The sequence below is a fragment of the Canis lupus genome, chromosome 28 (genome assembly GCF_011100685.1).
Source record: "Canis lupus familiaris isolate Mischka breed German Shepherd chromosome 28, alternate assembly UU_Cfam_GSD_1.0, whole genome shotgun sequence".
Lineage (NCBI taxonomy): Eukaryota > Metazoa > Chordata > Mammalia > Carnivora > Canidae > Canis > Canis lupus.
Window position 1 is genome coordinate 17,535,586 of NC_049249.1, and position 16,381 is coordinate 17,551,966.

The 16,381-nt window shown below is 39.8% G+C and overlaps 1 protein-coding gene across 2 annotated transcripts in view; it reads left to right on the top strand.

Moving 5' to 3' along the window:
- The window catches only part of SORCS3 (sortilin related VPS10 domain containing receptor 3), a 581,611-nt gene that overhangs the window by 433,046 nt on the left and 132,184 nt on the right, over window positions 1-16,381 (top strand). For both annotated transcript variants that reach the window (XM_038578740.1, XM_038578741.1), the window contains exon 7: window positions 10,582-10,700. In XM_038578740.1, the coding sequence (XP_038434668.1) occupies window positions 10,582-10,700 (119 nt within the window). The remainder of the gene's footprint in view (window positions 1-10,581; window positions 10,701-16,381) is intronic.

A 16,381-nucleotide genomic window follows, 5' to 3' on the forward strand; every position in this document is an offset into this window, starting at 1 on the left:
CAACAATTAAATGTTACTCTGTGTAGTCCCCAGAGCAAGACAGGGATGTGGGCATTCATACAAATAACAATGTAGAAATGTGTGTTTCCTATTTATTCACTCTCTTACATTCAATCCACTGAAATGGAGCACTTCCCACATATAGAAGACAGTGGTTCTCAAAACCTAGCATTAGTTATAATCACTGGGAGAATACACACACACACACACACAACACGGGGAGGGTGGTCCTGGACATTGGTCCTTTATAAAATTGTCCTAGTGGTTCTAAAATGCAAGCAGGGCTGAAAACCACTTCACCAGATCTGAGCTTCCCCAAATGTAGCATGCATATGAACCATCTGGAGAGTTTGTTAAAACACACATTCCATATACTGATAAGCTCCCAGGTGATGGCTGGTCTGTGGACCCCACTCTGATCAGAACTGCACTATGCGAAGTTGTGAGGGATATACAGTTAAATAGGACACAGCTAGGACTGAGAAGCACACAGGAGAGGGGAGCGCAGATAGATACACAGATTGTTACTGTGATATAATGTGCTGAAAGCCACTGATTTCTGATCTCATGAAGAAAGTGCTACAGGAACCCAAAGGTAGGATATCCCAACAGCCAAGGAGACTGAGGGCCACACAAAAGAGGCTGTGGTTAAGTTTCATCTTGGGAGATGAGTTGGATTTTCATTTTTTAATAAAAATTTTTATTTAAATTCAATTAGCCAACATATAGTGCATCACAAGTTTCAGACGTAGTGTTCAATAATTCATCAGTTGTGTATAACACTCAGTGCTCATCACATCTTGTGCAAGATGAGTTGGATTTCCCCAGGAGGATGGTAGAAAGAGGGATGGGGACTTGTGCTGGCCAGTGTGGCAGCCACCTTATCACAAGGGGTTCCTGAGTACTTGAAATGTGCTGTCCAGATTGAGGTGTGGCATGTGTGCAAAACACATACCAGGTTTCAAAGACATGCTATGAATTAAAGGATGGAAAATAGCTTATTAATAATTTTTATATTGATTCTATGTGAAATCATTATATTTTGGATATTTGGGGTTATTAAACTATGTTACAATTAATTTCACTTTTCTATTGACTTTTTAGTAAAGGTTATTTGCAGCTCACATTGTATGTCCGTTGGACAGCACTACTCTAAACTAGAGGGACTGCAGGTGAGCAGCACAGAGGGTGGCTTTTCTGTACCGTATGTGACATCAGCCATCCTTTCTCTCAATCTGGATCCCACACACCAGATATAACCCAGTAAAACTAGTCTCTGTTCTTGTTTTGATGTAGGAGTCTTCACTCTAGCCCAGTCTTATTCCTTCTTTTTGGAAGTCAGACTTCCAGATTAAGCTGAAGCCACTGAATTAGCTGTTGGCCTGGCAGGGCTTCATCAAGGCAAAGCCAGCTAGTTTGGTTAACAATGTGTGAAACCAATTTCTGCCACGCAGTTCTGGATTCAAATGACTTTTTCTCCCATTGTCTTCTGGAAATCATTTTTCTTAGAATGTCCCCTGTGAATTCTCCCTACCATTACCCCCTCTCTGACATACTCTTAACCAACTGAGCTACCTAGGTGCTCCTTGGGGTACTCTTTTTTAAAAAGATTTTATTTATTTATTCATGAGAAACACAGAAAGAGAGAGGCAGAGACATAGGCAAAGGGAGAAGCAGGCTCCATGCAGGGAGCCCAATGTGGGACTCGACCCCAGGACTCCAGGATCATGCCCTAAGCCAAAGACCTGACACACTCAACCGCTGAGCCACCCAGGCTCTCCCTGGGTACTCTTAATTGTTCACTGAACTGAGACCTGACTCACTGCAAATTTTACTCCACAGTAACACCTTTGTTAGCATCCTCCATCCAAAAGAATTGGGTGTCAATAGAAAGAGCATCATCTTGGTGCCATAAGGGTTGAGTTGAAGAATTAACTCAGTCACCTAGAAGCTATTAGACCTTGGAGAACTTTCTCTTTTTTTAAGATTTTGTTTATTTATTCATGAGAGACACAGAGAGAGAGAGGCAGAAACATAAGCAGAGAGAGAAGCAGGCTCCCTACAGGAAGCCCCATGTGAGATTTGATCTCCCAATCCTGGGATCACACCCTGAGCCAAAGGCAGACACTCAACTGCTGAGCCACCCAGGTGTCCCCCTTGGAGAATTTTCTTAACCTTTCTGTGATTGTTTATCTTTCAGTGCTTTATATACTTGAAAAAAACTAACAAATATAAGAAACATTTTTATTAGTTATTAGTTTTTTCATCAATGGGCTAACAGGTGTTATTGTAGAGTAAGATTCACAGTGAGTTAGATCTCAGTTCAGTGAACAATTAAGAGTACCTCAAGGGGCACTTGAGTAGCTCAGTTAGTTAATTGTCTGATTCTTCATTTGCTCTCAGGGTTGTGAGATCAAGCCCTACATTGGACTCAGCACTCAGTGTGGAGTCTGCTAGAGATTCTCTTTGTCCCTCTGTTCCTCCCTTTTCTTGTGCTCTATAAATAAATAAGTAAGCAAGTAAGTAAATAAAATCTTTAAAAAAAAGAGTATCCCAGAATGGCAAGGGCTACTGTATGAAATAATAAGTTTCTCTTCATTAGAAATTTTCAAGCATAAACTATCTGGACATATCATAGTGACGTTGTAATAAGTGAACCTGGATATAGGCAGAAAGTTTTTGACATCTAGGCACTCTTGATATTTCTAGAATCAAAACCTGTAGCACATATGCCACAATTTCTTGTCCTGGTGCCACCTTTACCTGTCATTAATCAATCACTGCACTTTCTCACTGAGCCAAGATAAAGTCCAGCATTTCTTAATAGACTCCAGGGAGTCATAAGTAATCAAATGGGCTTGGCACACAAGGCAAAACTATTAATACTACTGCCTAAACTTTGGGTTCTAGACACACAGAATATTGACTCTTAAAGAGCCTTGGATTATTGACTAGTTCAGTAATCTTAAACTGTCTAACTCCAAGCTCTAGCAGTGTTCTAAGAATTCAGAGGCCAAGATGGGGATGGAGTGTGGGGTTAAGTCAGCAGGATTGCAGAACTCTTGACATCCATTCAACTAGAGCAGATACACTAAAATACACTTTCTGTATTGAGAATATAGAATTATCTTTAATAAGAGGTTTCAGGATTTTCTTTTTTTTTAAGTTGAAATAGAAAAATTGAATCAGTTTCAAAAAAAGCACTAAAATGTGTAACAATTTTCCCACTGTCACATAGATAACCAGGGACAATGACTGAACAAGAACATGGATTCCGATCTAATTCTCAGACTGACTTTTCTTCCATGGTTCAAATACATAATGGTTGGGTTAGTTGGTTCTGGTGTCAATATGCCTGCATATCAATCCCAGCTCTGTCATTTCCTGGAAGCTGTGAAACTCAGGCAAATCACTTGTTGTGCCTCAGTTTCCTCATCTATGAAATGTGGATGATAATAATTTTAACTTCTTATTGGATTGTTGCCAGAATTAAATCAGTTAATACATGTAGCTCCTGCAATACTGGAAGCCAGAGTGCACATTCAAAAAATGTTACTTCTTATTGTTTTCATCATCATCATCATACTCATCATCATTGTAATCATTGTCATTGTCATCATCATTATTGTCTCACTGTCATCATTCTAGCATCATTGTCACTGTCATCATTGTCATGTCATTATTGTCATCATTGTCATATCTGTGATCATCATTGTCATTATTGTCATCACTGCTATTATCATCATCATTGTCAGTTATCACCATTATCATTGTCATTATCATCATTGTCCTCATCACTCTCATCATCATCCTCATCATCATCTAGTCATCATTATCATCATTGTCATCATCACTGTCATCATCACTATTATCATCTATTCATCATTGTCATTATCACTATCATCATCACCTAGTCATCATATTCAGTCAGGGTCAGTTTATTTGGCAATTGGAGTGAAAGGAGTCCTGAATGCAGTATCAAGAATCCTAAGATACTCAAGATCACTGTGACTTGTAAATATCTATAACTACCAGAATCCCCCTGTGCCTTAAGAAAGCAGGAGACACTAGAATTCTCCTTTGGGCAATTAGAAGTTTCACAAAAACTCTACATCCATAAGCATAATTAGGCAGGAATGGAAGCTAACTTTTTAAATTATTTGATTTGGTTTTGGTACCTACTAGGTCTCGAGAGCTGTATAGGCATTTGCAGCAGTGTGATGTCCTGCACACAGGTTAGCCCCACTCCTAAATCAAGGAAAAGGAGGCTTATGGAAGCCAAATAACTTTTTAAAGTTTCCTGGAATCTGCTGGTTTTTACTTATTTGTATCACAGAGTTAATATTATTATTCAAAATAAATAACTCCTGAGTATTTCTCTAAGAGAAGACCTAAGAAGATGATTTGCTTTTTGTTCACAATTTTAATGTACTTTTTCAAATTTTGACAACATATGTATTACCTAAAGGGATAGGAGTTGAGTGAATTATGGAAAGTTTCTTTCTCTGAGGTGGCAAGAGGCCAGATGGCTAGGATAGTTTGAATATTTAGTACTCTCAAAGGCAAACCTTTACAAGTCAGAGTATCATTCAACATAACAAAAAAATGTATGTTTTTAATGTAACTCAATTAACTAGCATTTATTGGGGCTTTGTAAAGTTAGCTTGGGAGACAAACAAAAATGACTAAGACTTTATTCCTGTTTCTAAGGAGGTAACACTTGGAAAAGTTTGACAGAGAAAGAAATACTGGATGTAGATGAAAGAGAAGCTTGCCTTGCTGGATGGGTGCAGTTAGAGGCTGCCTCCCTAGGCCCTACAGAACTCCTGGCAAAAATATAGTTCCTTAGGAAGAAAAGAAGGCTAAGGATGCCACATTATCTCCTTCATTCTCTCTGTGCATATTCCCCAGTTCTCAGATCTTCCTTTGTCCAGTGCAGAACCCAAGGCAACGTTCACTTGTGAATATCCCATGTCCCTCACTGGTCTTGGATTCTTCTGAGAATGTTCTCTACTTGCTGAACTTCAGGGAGTGCCTGATACCCACAGTATCATTGTACACCTTGACCCAATACAAAAATGAATGAATCAGTTAAAGACCACCCCTTCTCTCTGTGTGAGACCTTTGGCCCAACATCTGCTATGTGGGAAGGCATCAAGGCTGGGTGCCCTAGGGAGATGCCCTTCGCTAAGGGGTCTGCTAGTGCTAGAGCTAATTCAAACAGGGCTAGATATTTTGAAAGTTACTGAGTAGATCCTTCTATTCACACTGTGGGGCACAAAGCCTTTGACTTTTGGCTTTTCTAAGTGGAGCAGTGACTACACCAGCTCTTCGAAATGCATTAGGAAGACGTTTGACATTTAGAAATACATTCATCATCAGGGTAATGATTGACTCTCAACCACAGGGGAAATCACTCTCTAATTTTCTTACAGAGATATACAAATGAGTTCTTCATTCAATCTGGTCTTTCTAGTTTTTCATTTGAGAACGTTTCAAAGGAAAAGATAGAAAATAAAAGTTTGAGAATATGGATTAATCAAACTTAATCCATTAACATGTGATTATACCGTGCCTTACATGAGCTTTGCCTATATAAAAGATCATTGTAGTTTTCACTCCCTTTCTAGGAATTCCCTTCTCATGGACTACTCCTTCTTGGTTAAATACAGAAGTTGCCACCTCCATTAGGTCCTCCTTGGTTATTCCAGCTCAAACATATTTTGTTTTCTGTTTTTTTGTCTGCACACCCAAAGCACTTCAATAAATTAAACAGTGATATAAATTTGGAATATGACTTTACTAGTAGGACCTGTAGTATGGTGCTTTAATTCTCCATAGTCAAATCAAACATTAGTTTTATTATTTGAAGGTATGAGAGATACTGAGTGTTAAATTTCCTTCTCTTTTCATAACAACAAAGAGGTAACATATACTAATCTTTTAAAATGTATCTAACAATGTGTTAAAGCATTTTTCATACATAATCTTATTTAATCCTGATCACAGTCCTTGGAGGAAAATGCTAACTCATGAACATTTCACAGATGAAGAGCTGTGCTACTTAGTTAAGGGTGATCAGCAAGTAGTGGGTTCAGGACTTGAATTCAGTCCATTCTAGCTTCAGAGGCCTTGCTCTTAAACACTATGCTATACTCAAGAGCCAGACCTCTGCCATTTTATCAGACATCTGGTATTATTAAAGGAAAATAAAAGGACCACAGGTGTTAGAAGCCTCGTTTGGGATTCAAGTTAAAAATGACAAATGTCTTTCAGTTTCATCTTCGAATCTCCATGACTGTATTTGGCCTCATTTCAGGATAATGTCCAAAGCCCAAATTTGAGAGCTTTCAGAAATGTGAGTTCCTTGGTGTCCTCTGCTCACCTTTGACACCTAGAGTCCTTTGTCACCCTCAGTCACTTCCATCTGGTGGCCAGGTCTGCCTGGTAATTTACTCCCCCCATCTCCCCCATTCTGGGTTGTCACCAGGCAGTGGGTGTCATAGTACTTACTATCATGTCATTATGTTTTAAACAATTTAAAAGAATTGAGACTTCTAATGTCTGAGTCCAGCTAAAGACTACAAGGCCCCTGAATTTTAAGTGGATTTGAAAAATTCATTTTAGAGCTGCTTTCCTGTTAAATTGGACCTTTCATTCCATGCTGGGCAGTTGCAAGCAGGGGGAGAGCCAAAAAGTAGGATGAGTTTGGCAGAATAGCTTACCTGCTGTGGGCCAAAGTTTAGGTAGGTTTTGATTTTGTTTGGGGTGGCCTTAAATACACTTGATTCTTTTTTTTCCAAAGTGTCCAAATGTGAGAGTGAATAGTAAATAGACAGGGGAAAATGAGCCTGTGTGGGGGGACAAACAGATGTCCTCCTGTGTGTACCTTTGATTAGCTGTATAAGGAGTTTTCTGAGACACTGGCTGGCAATAAGGAAGCAGGTTGTCTTGTCAACACTTGTGGTTTCTTTATATGTATTTACTACAGCTTTTCCCTGGGTTTTAGTGCCTTATTCTAGGAGAAAATTACTAAGGCTTTGTGGATCCAAGAGTATTCCTAGTGGGCAGGCCACATGCTGCACGGCACAGCCTGGGCTCCTTGCCTTCCCTTGCCCTCTCAGCCAGCAGTGGAAAGCCAGCCCACTCTTGGCTTTCTCTGCAAACAGAGACAAAGGGAGGAAGGCACAGGCGGGCCCTACTTACAGAATGGTGAACAAGCTGGTCTTGCTTATGGGTCAGGAAAGAGTGGGAAGAGGGTTTATGTCTTCTCTGGAGAGGTAGGTGGGAACCAAGTTACAGAATAGAGATGGGAAATGAGTGGCTCCTGGGGCTTGTTTGGTTGTAGACTTGTTTGGCTTTACAGTGTTTGGCCTGCACCCTGTTTTAAATTTAAAATAGCCATCATTTTAAAAAAGATTGTATTTATTTGAGAGAGAGGGCGAGCACACACACACACAGGCGAGGGAGGAGCAGAGGGAGAGGGACAAGTAGACTCCCTGCTGGGCATGACTGCAGATGTAGGGCTCCATCCCATGACTCTGAGATCAGAACCTGAGCTGAAATCAAGAGTTGGATGCTTAACCGACTGAGCCACCCATGGGCCCCTAGCCATCAATTTTTTAAAAAATCAGACAATTTCACACCTAAAAAAGTAGGGACAGTTAGATTGATTACAAAACACCAAATCTCTTATTCCTACACATCAAGCTGGACAGTGAGCAGTTTCTCCTTGAAGAGCCCTGTGTCAACCATTTTGCTGTAGTCCCCACCACTCCACAGTGATCCCCGACCCCGAGGCCATGTGCCAGCTGCCATTTGCCATACTCACTCAGTTCATTTTACCCCTACACATTATTTGTCTTGCTCCTTAGGCATTTGATTTTATTAAGCTTCTTGTAAAAAGCCTTCTGTTCTACAGGAGGATGTCTGGGCTTTGTCCCAGGGCACTCAGAACTGTTTGGAAGCCAGGAGAGAGAAGCTCAGATTGCAGTTTTAAAGATGACTCTGGCTCCTTGCCTTGGGCCTGTCCAGTTTTGGGTCCATCCCACACATTCAGGCCAGTGGTGAGGTAGATGCAACAAGCCACACAGATGGGCAGCACTCGTCCCAGGCTGGTGGCAGGGCTTGTGGAGAGAAGGGGAGAGACTCTGGAAGCACTTCAGGAGCAGCATTGTCAGGGCTAGGAACTGGCTGGGTTATTTGGCACCTGGAGGCAAGAAAACCGGAAGGGGCCACATGAGTGGCTCAGTGGTTGAGCATCTGCCTTCGGCTCAGGTCGTGATCCCAGGGTCCTGGGATCAAGTCCCGCATCAGGTTCCCCATGGGGACCCTGCTTCTCCCTCTGCCTGTGTCTCTGCTTCTCTCTGTGTGTCTCTCATGAATAAACAAATAAAATCTTAAAAAAGTAAAAAGAGTGAAGAGGCTTGTGCTTGTGGGCAGATGATACGAATGCTGACGGAGAGAAGGATGTTGGTGTTTGACAAGCTCCAAGTAAGAATGCCAACAAAAATAGACTTTGTTCAGCTATGGATGTTCAGGAAGCAGGAATATAGCACATAATGAATTCATTTCTTACCCAACTATGTTTCTTTATTAAATGAGCATAATGTTTATAAATAAATGTGTGAAATAGCTAGCCACAGATAATGTGAGTCACCTCCTAGGCAGCAGGTCCTCTTTTTTTTTTAATTTTTTTTTTTATTTATTTATGATAGTCACAGAGAGAGAGAGAGAGGCAGAGACACAGGCAGAGGGAGAAGCAGGCCCCTTGCACCGGGAGCCCGACGTGGGATGCGATCCCGGGTCTCCAGGATCGCGCCCTGGGCCAAAGGCAGGCGCCAAACCGCTGCGCCACCCAGGGATCCCAAGCAGGTCCTCTTGAATCGAAGATCTGTCTCACTCACTGCTGTTTCCCTAGTACCTGAGCAATTCCCAGTATGTTTTGTGTGCACGAGACTCATTGAAACCATTGGTAAATTAATTAATTAAGGAAAAACGGGAATAATTTTAAGTACTTGTGTTTTAAACTCAATTGTTATAAATTTTTGCTTAGTTAAGACTTTTGCCTTTATCTCCACTGCCTGTGAGCTCCTCTGCTGGAGCCCATGACATCTATGCACACCTGGGTGCACATTCCAGGGAACAGTCCCATTAGATACATGTCATAATGTATGTGGTTTTGGGTGATAACAAAGACTCCTCTGCTTTTAATATCAAAATAATTCCTAACTTTTCATTTTGGCAGCTTACACTTTTTAAATACTGTTCAGTTAAAACCATTTTGAAAGCCAATGTGCACACAGATTTCTTTACAGAGACTTACCTGTACTTTTTGCTTAAGGAGCAAATAACTGAGTGGATTGTCTTTCTTGGATGACCCTCAGGTCAGAATCAAAGTGCATTTTATAGTCAAAGATTTTCCCATTCAGCTACAGCTCCTGCCATCATGTTCCTGGGTAGCTTGAGGGGCTGTTCACCTACTGAGATCTTCAGAAGATTTGACAAGTAATGATACAAGTTTTATAGATTTTATACAAGTAATAGGTGAATACATTCTTATGGCAAAAATAATAAAGATGTATATTATATAAAAAGCAAAGATCCCACTTTAACACTTTCTCCTCCAGTCCATTCTTTTCCCCTGCAAGTAATCATAGCTAATTTGTATGGGTTCCTTTATGCACAAGGGTGCCTGGGTGGCTCAGTTGGTTAAGCATCCAACTCTTGATTTCAGTTAAGGTTATGATCTCGGGGCTGTGAGATCAAGCCCTGCATCGGGCTCCCTACTCAGCATGGAATCTGTTTGAGATTCTCTCTCTTTCTGCCCCTCCCCCTGTTCATGCTCTCTTTCTCCAAAATACATACATACATACATACATACATACATACATAAATAAATAAATAAATAAATAAATAAATAAATATTTTTAAAAACTTTTTTTTTCTGTGTACAGTGGCACAAACCTATACATTTATAAAGACAAGGCTTTTTGGGACATGAAAAAAAATGCTACTATTATACTGGCAAATACTTTGTCAAAGGTTATTTGAAAAGGAACAGAAATCTTAGAGAAATCATGTAATGTGTCTGTATCTACTTAGTTCTTTTAATTGCAACTAGCACTCTGTAATATGGGCACCTTGGTTTATTGAAATATTCAGGGACATTTAGCCTTTTTCTGATTTTTCACTACTATGAACAATGCCACAATGAGCATCTTTGCCCTTGACTCTTTGGGAGAATATTTGAGTATTTCTCTAGAAGACATTGCTTGCATTAGAATAGCTGATGTAAGATATGCGCATTTAAAATTCTGGTAGATATTTCCGATTTGTTCTTCCAGAAAGCTACACCAGTTTACCCCCTTTGACACAGGATGTAAGATTAACTCTTTCCTCACTCCCTTGCCTCATCTAGATATTGCCTTTAAAAAAAATATATTACAAGTTTTGTGAACACGAATGAAATCTCATTGTTTTAAACTGCATCATTGGTTTCCTATGAGGCAGAGCCTTGGGTGCTGATGAGAGCTTTGTGAACATTTCCCCATGTGTTTAAGTGTTGCTCTCCCATTTCAGATGCTCACTACCTCACCTGCAGGATCCAAGAATGCGCCGAGACCACTCGGAGTGGGCCTTTTGCCCGCTCCATTGACATCAGTTCCCTGGTTGTTCAGGATGAATATATCTTCATTCAGGTGAGTCCGGAAAATGCAGTCAGTGGTTGAGAGGGGAGGCTTAGGTGAAGTTGGGAAAATGAAGGCGGCCTTCCCACAGTTGTGAAGAGCTGGGGTGTGGGCTCTCCTTTGCTTTGACGATCTGTTCTCTGTGGGGGGATGAGACGTCTGGTGAAAGGTGAAGGTGTTATGGGTCACTGTCATGTACAGGGATCTTCAGTGGCCCCCTGAACCCTCAGTTGGGTTGCTGTCTTATTATACCAAAGGGGTATTAAAATGACCAGCATTGGGCTAGTGTTTGGAGGTTACTTAGAACCACATCTCCAGTGGGATCTGACTTTAAGTAATTTATCTTATATAATTAAGATATAATTAGATTAAACTTATAATTTAAGTTCCTTTCCATTTCTGTCCAAAGTGGCCTGTCTAACATGGGAATGAGAATCCCCAAGAAATGAGGCAGGTCTAGGATTTTCTTTCTAAAAAAAAATCTAGAACTCACTAAATTTTGGCCTCCCTTTTCAGTGCTGACTACTCCCTGATATATCCCAAGTCCAAAATCCTATGCTCCCAAGAACTCTGAGTCACAGAGAAAACTAGGTGTGACTTATTTATAGATAGGCAAGGGAAGCCTTGTATTAGGTGTTGAGTTTCACTGGAAGGAGATGCTAAGAAGAGTAAAAATGAGGAAAAACAAAGGGTGATATTCCATCAAGTGACTTAGAGTGTGTGTGTGTGTGTGTGTGTGTGTGTGAGAGAGAGAGAGAGAGAGAGAGAGAGAGAGAGAGAAATCGAACTTGACCTTTGGCAGCAGCCTTCATTTCCCCCACTCTGCCTTCCACTCTTCTGTTGTCAGTTCCTTTGCACACTGTTTCCTAGAGGACCCTTGATATTTGGAATCTCCTAGAGTTTGCTCAGACCTAAGCTCCAGAATGACTTTCTCTGCTCCACTCCCAGTGTTTCAGTCCAGATCAGCCTCACTTCCCCTGTGTTGGGTGTGCCTCACTTCCTCTGAAGGAAGGGCAAGGGCAGCTGCAATGGCATCTGTTTTTGTCTGCCTCTCCTCTAGTGCATGGACTATTAGGAATCATTACTTAAATCTTAGTGGATTTGTTTTCTTTCTAACTTGCACTTTATACCCTCTTAGGATAGGGATAATATTTTATACACACATTTTACTTCTCATTCTTGGCCCTGACAAGAAGCCTTTGCAAATCCAGGGTGCTCAGTGACTACTTATTGTATTGATAGATTGTAGATGGAGGAGTTACTTCTTTTTAAAAATTAGTTGCGTAGACTTTTGAAGTCTTGAGCTAGCCACTTAAAAACCAGCTTGAAGAAGGAAGGGAAAGAAAAGTCTTTGCGGCTTGAGAAAAATCCATGTTTCTTAGTTTAAGTAAAAGCCAGAATCTCAGAATTTTTTTTCCCCTAAATCTTGGGAGGTCAAAACTGTGGAAGGAGCCTCAGTGTCCATCAAAAGATGAATGGATAAAGAAGTTGTGGTTTATGTATACAATGGAATATTACTCAGCCATTAGAAATGACAAATACCCACCATTTTCTTCAACGTGGATGGAACTCGAGGGTATTATGCTGAGTGAAATGAGTCAATCGGAGAAGGACAAACATTATATGGTCTCATTCATTTGGGGAATATAAATAATAGTGAAAGGGAATGGAAGGGAAGGGAGAAGAAATGGGTAGGAAATATCAGAAAGGGAGACAGAACATAAAGACTCCTAACTCTGGGAAATGAACTAGGGGTGATGGAAAGGGGAGGAGGGCTGAGGGGTGGGGGTAAATGGGTGACGGGCACTGAGGGGGGCACTTGACGGGATGAGCACTGGGTGTTATTCTGTATGTTGGCAAATTGAACACCAATAAAAAATAAATTTATCATTAAAAAAATCTTGGGAGGTCATTGGCACTATTATTTCCTTATTCATGAGTAATTATTGAACATGTACATGCAAAATAAACAGTTTTAGGTACAATTCTTGGGTTTTCTCTAGCTTCGGCCCTTGGCCTGCTTCTCTCTGTCCCTAGCACTCACTGTCTGGGAGATCCTATGGTCTTAAGTACCATCTCCATGTTCTTTTTTATTTATTTGAGAGGAGGAGAGTAGAGAGGCAGATGGAGAAGAAGAGACAGACTTCCCACTGAGCAGGGAGCCCAATGGGGCTCGATCCAGGACCCAAGATCATAACCTGAGCCAAAGGCAGACCCTTAACTGACTGAGCCACCCAGACACCCCCCTCGCCATGTTCTAATGACTCTCAAGTCAGGGAGTTGTGACCTCTGCCCTATACTACAGTTCTTTATGTCTAATAGTCATCTTGATATCTCTACTTGGATGTTCCACAGCTAAAATAAAATCAGCATGTCCTCCTTGAACCTGACACACTGGTGGCACTACCCTCTACCAGATTTAGTGAATCCAAGCCCCTGCAATTATCACCCTTAGTCATTTCTCAAATGTTTCCTTTCATTCCATTCCCATTGCCATGGTCCCAGGCTAAGGCTTTATTATTTCTTTAACTGTATTTAATTTTTTCATGGTAGAAGCACAAAGATGATTTATGAATTTACCAATCCGATTGCCCTTTACTTAATGCTAATACTGCATATAATGATGAACATGGCAGAATCGTTTCTGGGAAACATGACTTAGAATTTAAAATGTTCAGATTTCTTAAAATTCATTTTTCCTTTTATTGCATAAAGTTTTCTGTAATTCTGCCGGCAGACATCCAGATTTTTTTTCTATTACGAAATATCTTTTATTATTATTAGACTGACAGCCATTAGAAGTTTTTTCTTTAATAAGCATCAATTTTTATTTTGTTTGAAAGAGATAGGAGTTCCCATTAGTCAATAAAGTTTTATTGATTGCCTGCTACATTTCAGGCCCTGTTCTAAGAGATGAGGTTAAGACAGTGAACATAATAAAGTTCCTGCCCAAGTGGTGTTTATATTTACAGGGAAAATGTATATGTAAGATACATTTCCATATAGACAGAGATATGAAAGACTGTAAAGAGTAGTGGTTGAGACCCTGTAGTTTGGAATCCAATAGCCCATATTTATTCTGACCTCAGTTGGCCACACTTCAGGTGGGTGACCTTGAGCTATACTACATTTATTTGACTCATCTATAAAAAGGGAATAATTACGGTACTCACTTCATGGGTTGCTGGGCAGATTCTATTTGTTAATTACGTCTGTAAAGTGCCAAAACAATGGTATGTAAATGTTGCTCTCTATCTTTCTATCTATCTTGTACTGTCATCTGTCTATCTACAAAATATATCAGATGATGATAATGCTCTGGCTGAAAATTCATGAAGAATGTGAATGTTAGGTGTCTGTTGGTATTGCTGTTTCATTTAGGATGACCTGAAAAGAACTCATTTGGTGTGTAGTGATCTAGGAGAGGGTGGCAGAAGTCAGCAGTCAGAAGGGGACATAGAGCCAGGTGTGTTGGGCCCTATAATTTCTTGATCCCCACGGCATGGGGTGAATAAGTAAAGATTTGAAGCTGGCTTTAGGAGCAGAGGTAATGGGGAGGCCAGGGCTGAGGATATTAAGTTGGAAGGATGTCAGCATATAGTCATTATTTTTGAATTGCAAAATTGAAGTGACCCAGGGAGTAAGTACAGACAGAAATGAGGAACAATGCAAACACTAGGGCACAGAGTACCCTAATATTAGGGAGATGAGAAGGAAGGAGTAAGTGAGACCTAGATGCAGAGTTTAGAGATAACCACATGAACACCTAGGGCACTAGATCCCACAGGGCCTCGAAGGGCCTCGAAGGCTGTTTTAAGATTTTTTTTTTGTAAACCATGAGAGCAATGGGAAGCATGGAATAACAATGCCCCAAATAATGCGAAAGGCCAATAGTCTTGAGAAAAACATGCAATTTCATCAACCACCAAATAAATGGAGATGAAATGCTATTATTTGCAACTATCAATTGGCTAAGTTTAAAATAAAGGAAAAGCATGTCAGTGGATTATGCATGAACAACTGCACATACAGCAGGTACAGATGTGTGTTGTTCAGCCAGCAGTAGCTAACGAGTCCTTTCCTTCTCGCAGGTGATACTGGCCTTTTGCATTGATCAATCTGATATGTCTTAATTCTGACAGTGTATGCTTAGTTTTTAGTTAATATTGCTTCTTTTTAAAGATGTTTTCCTTGCTTTTTTTTTTTTTTTTTTTTTACAGATTTATTTATTTATTCAGAGAGAGAGAGAGAGGCAGAGACACAGGCAGAGGGAGAAGCAGGCTCCATGCAGGGAGCCCAACATGGGACTCGGTCCCGGGTCCCCAGAATCACACCCTGGGCTGCAGACGGCGCTAAACCGCTGTGCCACCGGGGCTGCCCTGTTTTCCTTGATTTTCTGCTTCTGTGTTTCTTTGATAATTTTGAATATTTGTTCTAGCTACTTTATGAATATAATAGCGAATCTTCTATTTTGGGGTAATATCTATTGATTTCCTCTTGTGAGCAAGGATACAATTATTGGATTTCCATGCATTTCTCTTTCTTTAGTTCTCTCTTAAATTCCTTCCCCTGATTTTGGTTGGCCATATTATAACTCTTAGTTTGCATTTCTATCTGAAAATATAATTCTTTTAGACTTAAGTATTTTATGAAGCAGGGCTGAACAAAGGTAGAAAAATAGTCTATGTTTATGATCTATATCCAACTCCAGTTTTGTTAATTAAATCATTCAAAGCATTTGCATTCTGCTGTGAACCATCATTTCTGCATTTATTTTTATTTTAGTTTATAGGTAAATATACACCCTTTACTATAGTTTTCCTATTTATTTCTTGGTTGTCTGCAGTTTGTTCTTTAGTAATGTTTTCAAGAAAGGTAAATTCTTGAATGTTGAAAATATGTTTATCTCTCCTTTTAGGCTATAAAATGCATGTGTCATTTACTTTCTGTGAGAACCTTGCTTCATTAACTTACTAGAAGTTACCATGTCAGGCCAGTCTGATATTTTCCCTTTTAGATGTCTTAATTTATTTTGCCCTTGATGCCTTAAAGTCTTTTTAAAAAATATATATTTAAATGTTGTTTACTTTGTTAGTGTATGCTTTGTGGTTGGTCATACTGTGTCAATTTCTTTTCCTGAAATATAAGTCTCATTCAGTTGGTTCAATTTCTCCTTCCTTTTTAATTTCTCAAAAGTTTCTGATATATATTTTGAAATATGTAGTTTATTTCAGTTTCATTATTTTGGCTCCTATCCTCTAGGACACTTAGGATATGTGCAGAAAAAGCAAAGGATGTCATCATTTTTTCTCTCTTAATCAGCTTTAACTCCCTGAGCAAAGTGATATTAAAAAAAAAAAAAAGTCTTACCTACATCATCCATGCACAAGTATTTAGCAGAGTGTACAGGCTCTTTTTTGCACTTTTTGCTGCTACTATACTTCTTTCCTGAACTTTGCCAGCTTATATTTTATTACTTTTTGTTACCTCAACATTATCTACCCTTAGCTCTTGTATTTTACTTTGAATTTTTCTCTTACAGAAGTGATCTCTTCATCATACAGATCATTTTTAATCATAGCAGTATGGTCACAATTTTCATTTGTTTCATGGAAGCAATTTTTGTTCTGTGTCTCCTATTTGTTTTTTCTGTCCCTTTCCCTCTCTTATTTGCTGTATTATTTTATGATTCC